This window comes from Trichosurus vulpecula, chromosome 7, assembly GCF_011100635.1.
Source record: "Trichosurus vulpecula isolate mTriVul1 chromosome 7, mTriVul1.pri, whole genome shotgun sequence".
In the NCBI taxonomy this organism is placed as follows: Eukaryota; Metazoa; Chordata; class Mammalia; order Diprotodontia; family Phalangeridae; genus Trichosurus; species Trichosurus vulpecula.
The window spans coordinates 160,864,457-160,876,504 of record NC_050579.1 but is presented as its reverse complement, the minus strand read 5'-3'; the positions used below and the strand labels follow the sequence as shown (position 1 = coordinate 160,876,504).

At 38.6% G+C, this 12,048-nt stretch overlaps 1 protein-coding gene across 1 annotated transcript in view; it reads left to right on the top strand.

The window, feature by feature from the left end:
* Positions 1–12,048, top strand: part of CRYBG1 (crystallin beta-gamma domain containing 1) — a 77,604-nt gene that overhangs the window by 42,119 nt on the left and 23,437 nt on the right. Inside the window, exons 12-15 of the mRNA XM_036765927.1 lie at positions 5,667–5,793; positions 5,966–5,998; positions 9,155–9,267; positions 10,190–10,319. Coding sequence (XP_036621822.1) covers positions 5,667–5,793; positions 5,966–5,998; positions 9,155–9,267; positions 10,190–10,319 — 403 coding nt within the window. The remainder of the gene's footprint in view (positions 1–5,666; positions 5,794–5,965; positions 5,999–9,154; positions 9,268–10,189; positions 10,320–12,048) is intronic.

Here is a 12,048-nt window from a genome sequence, read left to right as displayed (position 1 = left end):
ATTAGAGATTTGATTTGACTTGGGCAAATAGTTCTAGTCTGTAGATAGTGTGGTTCTGAGAAGTTGTTAGAAATTAGAAAGGAACCTCACCTTTTATGTTGCAGGTACATGAAAAGGTATGTATATCAGATTTTTGTGAACCAAATCGTAATTTGATGGTGATCCTAAACGCTGCAGTGGAGTTAATTGTGATGTAAATAATTAGCCCTCGTTTGTCTCATTTGTAACTCATGGATTGGTTTTGTTTTTGGAGGGGAGCATTGGGAATGGGATACACCAAGGAACTTTTCTACACGCAGAAAAGAAATTCTTCTGTTGCCTAGCTGAAGCTTGTCCACACTGCATCCACCACAAATTGATGATTTGAGCATTTGCAGTACATTTTAAGGCCATTTTAACTTTCCTTAGACCAAGCCTTTCTAGAGAGAAAAGGAATTGTAGAAAGCATGTATTTCAGCTGCATCGGAGTCAGCTAGGTGGCACAGTGGTTGAGCTCTGGGTCCAGAGTCTGAAAGACCTGAGTTAAAATTTAGCTATAGACACTTAACTAGCTGTGTGACCCTGGGCAAGTCACTTAACCTCTGTCAGCCTCAGTTTCCTCATCTGTAAAATATGGATAATAATAGCACCTACCTCCCTGGGTTATTGTGAAGATGAAATAAGATTTGTAAAACTAGCACAAAGGAGGTGGTTAATAAGTTGTCTGCTTCTTGCCTTCCATTCGTTTTTAGGTAAGCAAACTAAGGCCCAGAAAGGTAAAATATTGTTCCAAGTTGAATAATTAATGAAACATAGGGTTTTAGGATTCTTAATCTGCTGTTCTTTCATTCATGTGATATGATTTAACCTATCAACAAGGATTAATTTGTTTATTCTGTGCCAGGTGTTATGCTAAATGTTGGGGCGGGGTGAAGAGAGAATAGACAAAGAAGAAGCAAAAACAGCTGCCCCCCCCTTCCCCCCAAAAAGAGGGAGAGAATATGTCCATATGAGAAGCATCCTCTGTAGGTGGAATGTAGCCTTAAAGGAGAAGGCGCTAGCATTTTGTTTGCAAGAATGTTGTTTAAGGAAAATAGACGTTTTTGGAAATGGAGTCAATGGTATCTTTTACGTTTCCCATGTCAGTTTCCAAGGTGATGGGTCGATGGAGAGAACATTAGATTTAGAATCAGGGAACGTGTGTCCAAATGCGATCTTGCTAAACCTTGTGAGATCTTGTAAAAATCATTTAATTGAGGCCTTTCAGGACACTCGTTTCTTTATGTGTAAAATGAAGGGATTACATACTAGTATCATTATATTAGAGATTTAGAGCTGGAAAAGAACATTGAAGCCATCAAGTCCAACACCCCTCATTTTACAGGTGAAGAAACTGAGGCCCAGAGAATTTGAGCAACTTGTCCAAAGTTACAAGAACAGCAAAGTCAGAGAGGCAGGATTTGAATTCAGGTCCTCTGAACTTTAAATCCAGCAGTCTTTCTCCACTATGCTACACCGCCTTTCGATATGGCCTTCAAGGTGGTTTCCAACTCTTAATCTAAATAAAGAATCTGAGTTTTGTGGTTTTCTTTTCTTCCTCATGCACTCTGCTTTTTTGAGTAGTTGTAATATTTGAGGTTTTGTTTTATACAGTAACCAAATCTTAATCCGGCCTTATTATCATTATAGGTTTTAGATTTGTAGAATGTATTAGTACTGGCTTAATGGGAATATTATAGGAAAGAAAGCAGATTATATTTCATAGAGGCCAAAATCACTTAGGTCATGCCTTTCAGTCAAGGCAGCCCAATGTAGTAGAAAGAGCTCCCCCACCCCCACCCCTCATGTAGGCAACAAGTGACTTGGGATCTTAACTGTCATCTGTGACTAGTTGCGTGGCCTTGTAATCTGCTCTTGAGACGTGAATTCCTTTCTGTATAAAGTAAGAGAACAGAATTAGGTGATTTCCAAGTCTTCTTCCATCTCTGTTTTGTCATGTATAGTCAAATCTAGTTTCTAAAAGGCAGCATTTTTCAAATTAGCTTTTCAACCTTGAGCTCCCTTGTGTCTCTTTCTGCTGCTTATGACTTATTTTCACGCTTTGATGAAATCAGTGATCTCATTGATGTGGGTCCTGGTCTTTTGAACGGTTCAGATCGCAACCCACCCACGACTTCTCGTATTTTTTCCTTGTTTCATGGGTTGCCATGGCTGAAGAATTCTTCATCCAGTAGTCGACCAACTAGTGATGAGACTTTCCATTCTTAGTAAGTAGCACATCTGAGGATAGTTCTGTGACTGAAAACCACTCACTTGAACCTCTGCACATCTTTTTTTGTTTTTAATCTGGAAATTGGGGATAATAACCCTTGAACTAGCTACCTTGTTCACTCTTTGTGAGGCTGGGGTGTGATGAATAATGTGAAAAGATTCTAAAAAGTTTAAAGCATGGGCCTGGAGTCAGGAAGACTCATCTTCCTGAGTTCAAATCTGGCCTCAGGCCTAACTAGCTATGTGACCTTGGACAAGTCTCTTAACCCCATTTGCCTCAGTTCCTCATCTGTAAAATGAGCTGGAGAAGGAAATGGCAAGCCACTCTAGTATCTTTACCAAGAAAACCCCAAATAGCGTCACAGAGTCAGACACGACTGAGCCACAACAACAAATCATACCAATGAAAGGCTGTGTTGTTTAAGTTCCAAGGGGACTGTTTAGCATAGTGGAATGGCCTTAAGTTTGAGATATTTCTCAAAATGCTCACCTGAGGGAGTTTTTGGGGTATTAGATGCTTAATAAATATTTGTTAGATTGGATAGCATACCTTTCTTACTCACCAGAAATTAAGACCTTGCATAGAGTAGGAGATTAATAAGTGGTTGAATTGGATGGTATTTAATTGCATTGACATCAATCTGCTTGTTAGCTAATGTGGTTTATTAAGTGGTTTTATCACGAGTTGATACCATGCAGTGTAACCAGTAACAACAGCTTAACACGGAGGTGTTTGGTTTTTGTTGTTTAACTTTGAGGTCAGATTCTCACCTCTACCAATTATGTTACTTAGAGGAATTTAAAAAATTAAAAGTAATGTGTTGAAATGTAATTTGAATAAAAAAATTGCATCTTTTAATCTGAGAAAAGAAATCCTCTGCATTTTAACAGTTGATGTGCATGGTGGCTAAACACTTCCTTAGCCAATCATTTTGAATTGTGGAATAATATTTGTCATTGTGGTTTATTACAAAAGAGGCACAGCCCTTTTACTATCTTGCTGTAGAAATATTTTGGTGTTGAAGTCAGAAACCGGAATTCTTGCTTGATCACTTAGAGGAAGAATCTTATAAAGTTCTTTTTGGAAGTCCAAGTTCTTTGGGCTTAATATGGTTTAAGATAAACAGAAACGAGTATCATAGGATCTTTCTTTAGTTTTCCCATGTAGATCCTGAAGTGAGAGCTTAGAAGATTTGAGAGAAGAGATTTTTATTGTCATTTTGATTTATTACCCGTAGAAGTTACTGTATACTGTAAAGAAAGATTAGGACAGTACTAGAAGACTACTTCCTTCTTTGTTTCTTTTGCCGGGAAACATGGAGGCCTTGCCAGCTTCTGCCTTAAGCCCTCTTATCTCTATACTCTATTTTCCCTGGTGATCTTACTCCCTCCCTGGCTTTGATTATCAGTTCTCTGCAGATAACGACTCCCACAATCTCACTTCTTTTTCCTCTTCTCTTTTCAGCTCCTCTAGTTCTTGTCTTTTTCTCTTCTCAAACTATTGTAGTTTCTAGCTGCTTCCACGTCAGGGCACATTCTCATGTTAGTCCCTTCAGTAGCTCCCCATGCCAACTTAATAAAGAATAAACTCATAATCCCAGCATTGAAGCCCCATCCACGGTCTAACTCCAGGTACTCTTCCAGCCTCATCTCTTCCTATTCCCATTCACACATTTTATAGCAGAGCTGAAACATAGACTTTTCTGTTTCTTGTTCCTATCTGTTTCTGTCTGTGTCTTTGCTCATGCTGTCCACCCAAGTCTGGGATAAACTTTTCCATCTCATTTCTATCTCTTGATGTGCCTTCCTTATGGGCTCAACTCATATGCCATCTCCCTGGTGACATCTTTGCCTAGGGCTACATCCCTACAAGTGAAAATGATCTGTCAGAGTGGGAAGACCTGAGTTCAAATCCAGCCTCAGAAACTTGGTAGCCCTGTGACCCTGGGCAAGTCACTTTAACCTCTTTTTGTTTCAGTTTCTTTATCTGTAAAATGGAGATAATAATATAGTATTTGCCTCCTGGGGTTGTCGTTGTCACATGACATAATAATTGTAAAGTGCTTCACACAGTGCCTGGCATGTAGTAGATGCTACATAAACGTTAGCTATTTATCATCATCATCATCATCATCATCGTCTCCATTTTCAAATTTTTCATCTCACTTTGCCTGGCACCTTTCCTTTATACTTGACCTCACTCTCCTCTCTGCTGCTTTTTCTTAAAAAAATTATAATTATTTGTGTACTTACCCTTCCTAAAAGCTAGGAACTGCATCTCATCTATCCCCATACTCTCCAGTACTTATGCTTTGGGGGGCTTATCCTTAGCTTTGTCATTGCCCTCCCTGTAGTGGTTTGCCTGGTCCTGTGATTTTATCCTGATGAAAACTCCCTCCACGGATACTGATAGCAAGTTCTCTGTAATTTACAGGCTTAGGGGACTGCTTGAGGGCACTGAGAAATGAAGTGATTGGACATAGATAGTTAGAATGTCAGAATGTGTCACACAGAGGTATGACTCCAACCCAGGACTTCTTGACTCCATGGCCAGCCCTCTGTCTACCATGGCATGCTTTTTTTCTCACCTTGCATGTTGTTGAGTCCTGTGTGACTCTTTGTGACCCTATGGACCATAGCCACCCTTCTATCCTTCATTATCTCCTGAAGTTGGTCCAAGCTCATGTTCATTGCTTCCATGACACTATCTCTCCATCTCATCCTCTGCCATCTCCTTTTCCTTTTGCTTTCAATCTTTCCCAACATCAGAGTCTTTTACAATGAGTTCTGTCTTTCCATTATGTGGCCAAAGTATTTAAATTTCAGCTTCGCTATTTGACCTTCCAATGCATAGTCTGAATTAATTTCTTTAAGTACTGACTCATTTGACCTCTGTACTGTCCAAGGTACTCTCAAAAGTCTTCTCCAGCACCACAGTTCTAAAACATTAATTCTGTGGAGCTCATATTCCGTTATAGTCCAACTCTCCCAGCCATACGTTGCTATTGGGAAAAACCACAGCTTTGACTATACAGACTCTTGTGAGCAAGGTCTTTTCTTTTTAGTGTGCTGTGCAGATTAGCCATAGCTTTCCTTCCAAGGAGCAAGCATCTTTTAATTTCATGGCTGCGGTCGTGTTTATTGAGTTAAAGACAAATAGATGGACATTTATGGAACATATGTAGACTTTTCAAATATCTGAATTAGAGGGATTCCAGAGGTGCTCTGGTCCAACCCGTACTTGAACATGCATCTCCTTGGCTGCACCCCCTATTTCTTGAGACATCACAAGGCATTTTGGAAGCAGCTCTCTGAAGAACTCTTTCTATATATGTTAAGCTGAAATATTTAAAAAGCTCTGGCTTATATCTAAATTCTACAAACGATAAGAAGTCTATGATTTTGTTCCTTTTCAGATGGGTGGCCTATGAAAATCCAGACTTCACAGGAGAGCAATATATACTTGATAAAGGATTGTATACTAGCTTTGAGGACTGGGGAGGCAAGAATTGTAAGATCTCTTCAGTTCAACCTATATGTTTGGTAAGAGGCCGTATTTTTGTTTAAATACATTTTGTAAAGTTCTAGATTTTAGCAGTATATAACTGATACAGTAAAATGTATATATGGATTACAATGTCTCCCTGCACACATACTAAAAAAATAAAAAATGTCTGCTGCTCATTTTCTTTTCTTTTTCCTTTAAAATTTTTAGGATACCTTTACTAGCCCAAAGGAAAGAAATAAGGTAAGTAACTCTTTAAAAAATGCTTTATTGTAAATTTAATAATAACCAACACAACAAAGATACAACATCAGGGTGAATTCTTCCATTGACTCCTTAGCATTGGTTATGGTAGAACTGAATGAATTAACAAAGAACCAAAAAAAAATGCATTTTTTCTGTGTCTCCATTCAGGTCTCTCTGAAGTTCCGCTACCTTCGGCTTTGTTCCTTTTTAAAAAATAGGTAGTTGAAATGAGTGTGTATACATTCTGGTCTTGATTTTGCTCTGCAGTATTTTTATATAGATCTTTCTATATTTCCTTCTTGGGCAGCTAGGTGGTTCAGTGGATAGAGTGCTGGGCCTGGAGTCAGGAAAACTCATCTTCCCCAGTTCCAATCTGGCCTCAGACACTTACCAGCTGTGTGACCCAGGAAAAGTCACTTTTGCCTCTTGAGCTAGAGAAGGAAATGGCAAATCAATCCAGTGTCTTTGCCAAGAAAACCCCAAATAGAGTCATGAAAAGTCAGACATGACTGAAAACAACTGAACAACATATATTTCCCTCTTTATTTCCTCTCCATCATTTTTAATGACACTGTAATAATCCATTACATTAATATGCCATATATGAATCAGCCAGTCTCTTGATTTTGAGCCATATAGGTTGTTTCTAATGTTTTGATATTGTAAATATTTTTATATAGATAGGGTTTTTTTCTTTTTATGATATTTTTGGTCCCAAATTCGATCGTTAGAATTGTTGGGCCAAAGGGTATGATCAGTTTTGTGATGTTATGCCCTACCTCCCCTTTCAGTTTCTCCATCTTGCCCCAGCTCACTCTACTGTTTGTACTCCCATCTCCACGGACCCCACTGTTTGTGTCCCCATCTCCACGGAAATCTAATTGTGTTCTTTCCCTTTAAATATTCTTTCTCTTCCCTTACTCCTGGCTGTTCGATTTGAGTAATTACTCTGAACAGTCGCAATAAATCCACATCTAAATTCATATCCAGGTCTCGCTCGCTTTTTTTCGGCACAACAGTGACACTTGTTACATAAAGGCATTTTGTCCCTTAAAATATTTGTACCAATCTCCAGGCCTACCGACAGTGTATTAGAGTGCCTGTTTCCCTGCAGCCCTGCCAGCATGGATATTATCATTTTCTGCCTTTTTTTTAGGGAGCGAAGGGGGATTGTGGTGGGTGTAAGATTATTATCTTAAGGTTGTCTTGATTTGCATTCCTCTGTTAGTGAATTTAAGCGGCTCTTTGTGAGATTATTGACAGTTTGAATTTCCTCCATAAATTGCCTATTCTTGTCCTCTGATCATTGCTGCATTGGGGAGCACCTGTCATTAGTGATATAGGAATCCTTTCCTAATGATTTCTCTTTTTCTAAAAGTAAAAATTTTCTCTTTTTATAAAAATCAAAGTAAAGTCAAGTCACTAAGCATTTATTAATCACCTACGGGTTGCCAGGCACTGTACTAAGTGCTGGGGAATGCAAAGAAAGGTAAAAGATAGTTCCTGTCCTTAAAGAGCCTCACAGTCTAGTGAAGGAGACATAACAACAAAATCCCCAAAAGTTGCCAGAGCACACTGGTGGTATTTTTGTTAGTTAGACTTATTTAATAGGAATTGTGCTTTCAGTGGTCTAAGGAACTTCCTAGTGAGAAAACTCCCTCTACTGGTATAAGTCTATGCAACTTGAACCCAGGCCAGCCTTCCATCCACCATGATGTGCTGTTTTTCGCCTTGTATGTTGTTATTGTTCAATCATGCCCAGCTCTTTGTGGCCCTGTGGACCATAGCATACTGGGCCCTTCTATCTTCCATATCTCCTGAAGTCATTCCAAGTTCATGTTCATTGCTTCCATGACACCATCTATCCATCCCCTTCTCCTTCTGCTTTTGATCTTTCCCAACATCAGGATCTTTTCCAGCGAGTCCCGTCTTCTCATTATGTGGCAGAAGTATTTAAGCCTCAGAGAGTAGTCTGGCTCTGAGAATTCAAGTGACTTGCCCAGGTTCACACACGTGTTCTGAAGTTAAGATTTAAACCCCAGCGTCCTGGTTATGAGGCTGGCTTTCTATGCCACTTTGCCATGATACCTCAAAGTTATTTAAATGAGTTGAAAATTATATATACATATATATATGTGTGTGTATATATATACACACACATATATATAATATAGAAACATATCAAATTATATCCTATTATATTAAATTATGTCATATATTAAATTATATATTAAGTAATGGATATTAAATATTTAAGTATATATGTATATATTAAGTTATAATTTTTTAAGGTCTTGGTTACTAGTATTCAGAGGTATCTCAAAGAAAAGAAGCATGGTGCCCTCTGCCATAGTGGAGAAGTTCAGGAGACAGGTGGGTTTAGAGAGAGAGATAACAAATTATGAAATAATAGAATCCTACCCTTAGAAAAAGAGAGTGGTGTACAAAAGTCACATTCTTGACCCACAGCTCCTGTCCGCTGACCCTACTTCAAGGGCTTTTTCTTCCATCACCATAGCTGCCCCGCTGTCTACCCCACACAGACATGTGGGCGCACATGTTTAGGAATGATCTTGTAATTCTCATAAAGATACTAGTCTGACTCTTGTCCAGTCCTTTAAATGTTGACTTTCAACATCAACTGAGTTTTATGGGTAAGACTTATGCTTTTTAATGGGCATACTCAGACTGCTTTAATTATACAAGTGTAAATACCACACTAATCTTCATCCCTTGTTCATATACAATATTTTGATAGGTCAGCAAGTGTTTTTCTGCATTGAGAGAGAAGAAAAATTATTGTTTCCAAAATGTAGCTGATTATTAAGATTAGAGCAGGTGAACATAGAGACAGCCTACAGGAAAGCTTTAAAATATTTTATTACTTGTTACAACAAATGCTCTCAAAGAGTTATGATTTTTCAGCTGTCGGATTGTCTTTGATGTTGCAGAATTATATTTAAAAATCGTTGATGCTATGGAAATCATGTTTACAAATGATCTATTAAGGAAGTTATAAAAACCGAAGGGTTTTGAAATTTTAAAACTTCATTTGCTGTAACTAGCAGTTAGAGGATATATTTGAGTCAGCATTTTAAAGACACAGCGTGTTTTGGAATTTAATTTTCTGTCCTCATGCTCATCTTTTCAAAGGTTCACTTATTCTCAGAACCAGAATTCCGTGGTAGCAATAAAGTTTTTGAAGATACTACAAATCAAATTGAAGATTCCTTTTGTGCAAAGTCTTGCAGAGTTTTGGGAGGCAGGTAAGCAGAAGGAAAAACTAATCAGTTCTCTATTACTAGTCAATAACCAGTGCATTGACACTCATTTACAGAGCACTGCTATGATTGCATTGCTGGGCTAGGTGCTGGGTATCCAGAAGAAAATATCAGATCTAAGGAAGTTGATAGACTAATTGGGGAGATAAGACATAATGGTGAATCCTGCCAGGCAAGTATTAAAGTGCTAAATTGAGCAGTAGAAGCTACAATTACAGTAAGAGTCTAGGAGGGAGTGAGAATAGTCATATAAGAAATGGGATGTCACTTGGGTCTTGAGTCTTGGAATTTTGACTGGACTTTAGGGCTCCATCTAGACCAATCCTTGGTCAAATCACAGATGTTACCTATAGCATCCCCAACAACTTGTCATCAAATTTTTGCTTTAAGACCTCCAGGGAAACTTACTGCCTTCATTTTTTTTTTCAGGCAGCTCTAATTATTAGGAAGGGTTTTTTTCATTATTTTTAGATAAAATTTCCCAACTTGTGACTTCCCTCCATTAGTTGTAAGTTCTGATTTCCTTGGTCAAATAAAACAAATCTTATTCACTCTTCCATGGGACACGCCTCCAAATATTAGGTACCCCCATGAGACTTCTTTTGCCCAAGACAAAATTTTTTAGTGCCTTTAACTATGGTTGGTTTTTTTTTCCTTTTACTACCCTTGTTTGGTGCCCTTCCCTTCTCCCCCCACCTTAAAAAAAAATCTTCCAGATATAAAGTCCTGCCTTATTTGCATGTTTCTGGCTTTCATGTTAACCTGTCTGTCTTTTAGAAAAACCCAAGTTTGTAGCAGTGTTCTGATCTCAGGGTTAAGGTTTCTCTGTTCTGTAGCAGTCTGTCTTTTAAAAAATTATTCAGATCTTCAACTCTTATGGTTTGTTTTGTTTTTTTATCTCCCACAGCTGGGTTGCTTATGATGGGGAAAATTTCTCTGGTAACCAGTATGTTTTAGAAGAAGGACACTATCCATGTTTGTCTGCAATGGGATGTCCTCCTGAAACGAATTTTAAGTCTCTTCGCTTTATAGATGTTGTAAGTAAACCAACACGAAAGCCGATTTATAAACATGTATAGCCTATGTTACCTATTTTATGTATCTTAGACTAGTAGAATCCAGGAATTGATAGCCTGCAGGGCTAATAGACAAACCTTTATTCAGGGCTCTATGTTTGAGGGGAAGGAGGAATTTACTAGAGTAGAGGGTCATGTGATCATAGATTTAAAGCTGGGAGGGCTGCTAGGCGCTACCTCGTCTGACTCCCTCATTTTGTAGATAGGGGAACAGGCTCAGGGAACTCAAATGATTTGTCCAAGGCTAAGTTAAGTGGCAGAGCTGCGATTTGGACCTGGGTTCTCCATCTACACATCTAGAGTGTTTTCTACTAAGCCATGAAAAACCAGTCCTTTTACCATTTTACTCAGTAAAACTTAGTTTAGGTCCAGAAGTAGAATGAAATGAGACACTCAGCATCTATCTAAGAAAATGAGGTTGACTTAGCTATAGCTGGGAAAAGACATTCAGAATAGAGAAAGAATGTTTGTTTTTCCAGGATAAAGGTTTCCAGTTTTGTACAAGCCTTAAGGAAGAGCTCTTGCCCCTCCTGGCCTGGTTATTTTGTACCCAGGTGATCAGGAGGTTTCAGAAGGGGCTTGAGCCTTACTCACTGGAGTCAATTAAATTTTGAGGGCACTTTCAGTACCATTAAGGGAAAACTTGCCTAACTTGCATTGGGGGTGAGGTAAAATAATATTTTGTTCCCACCACAGTACCACACTGTCAGTTTGTTGCTCTGTTCATAGTTAATTTAATCCATAACATTCAAAAGCTACATAGCCTTGCTTATCTAGTGGAGAAAATGTAGTCGTTCCTCCAAACCCCAGTCACCCAAAGCTCCTGTGTGAAATGCATTATATTCACTGCAGGAATTCCTAATCTAGGGTCCATAAATTTACATGTTTTTTTTTAAAGAAGATACTTTAGTAACTATTTTAGTATAATCGGTTACTTTTATAATCCTATGTATTTTATTTTATGCATTTAAAAACATTATTCTGAGGAGGCTGTAGGCTTCATCAGACAGCCAGAGGGGTCCGTGACATAGGAGAGGGGACAAAACCTTGACCTGAAGTGTGCCCTGTGGGGAAATCTCTAACCAGAAGATTCTGCTCAAGGGATGGGCAGTTCTGATTAGTTGAATGTCCTCATTAGCTGAGAATGAGATTCACTGCCTTTTTTGCTTAAAAAAAAAATTCTTCCTTTCATGAATGAATAAAATTGTCCACCGCAATAAGTACAGAATAGTGAATATAACTGAATCTTTTCCTGGATGACGATGCCTCAGGGTCCTCATTCTGAAGAACAGTTCTTTGAACACTGCCATAAGTGCGCATGTAGAAAAAGCAGGACAAAACTGGGCCACTTCTAACCCTGGCTGAGGTAGTATTGCTCAGACCCCATAGTGCTATAGTCCTGGTTATGGGGGAATGTGAGGGTAAGTGGGAGTTTTCTTGCTCTCCTATTTAGACCTTAAAGCTATGGTTCCCAAACTGTGTGCCAAGTTATCTTTGTCCCAATGAACTCACGAGGATGCTGAGGTATATTTAAAATTGTCAACATAAATTCTTTTTTCACAGTTTATTTGTTTTAGTTTTCAACATTCACTTCCACAAGATTTTGAGTTCCAAATTTTTTCTCCCCATCTCTCCCCTAACCCTCACCCCATGACAGTGTGTATTCTAATTACCCCTTTCCCCAATATGC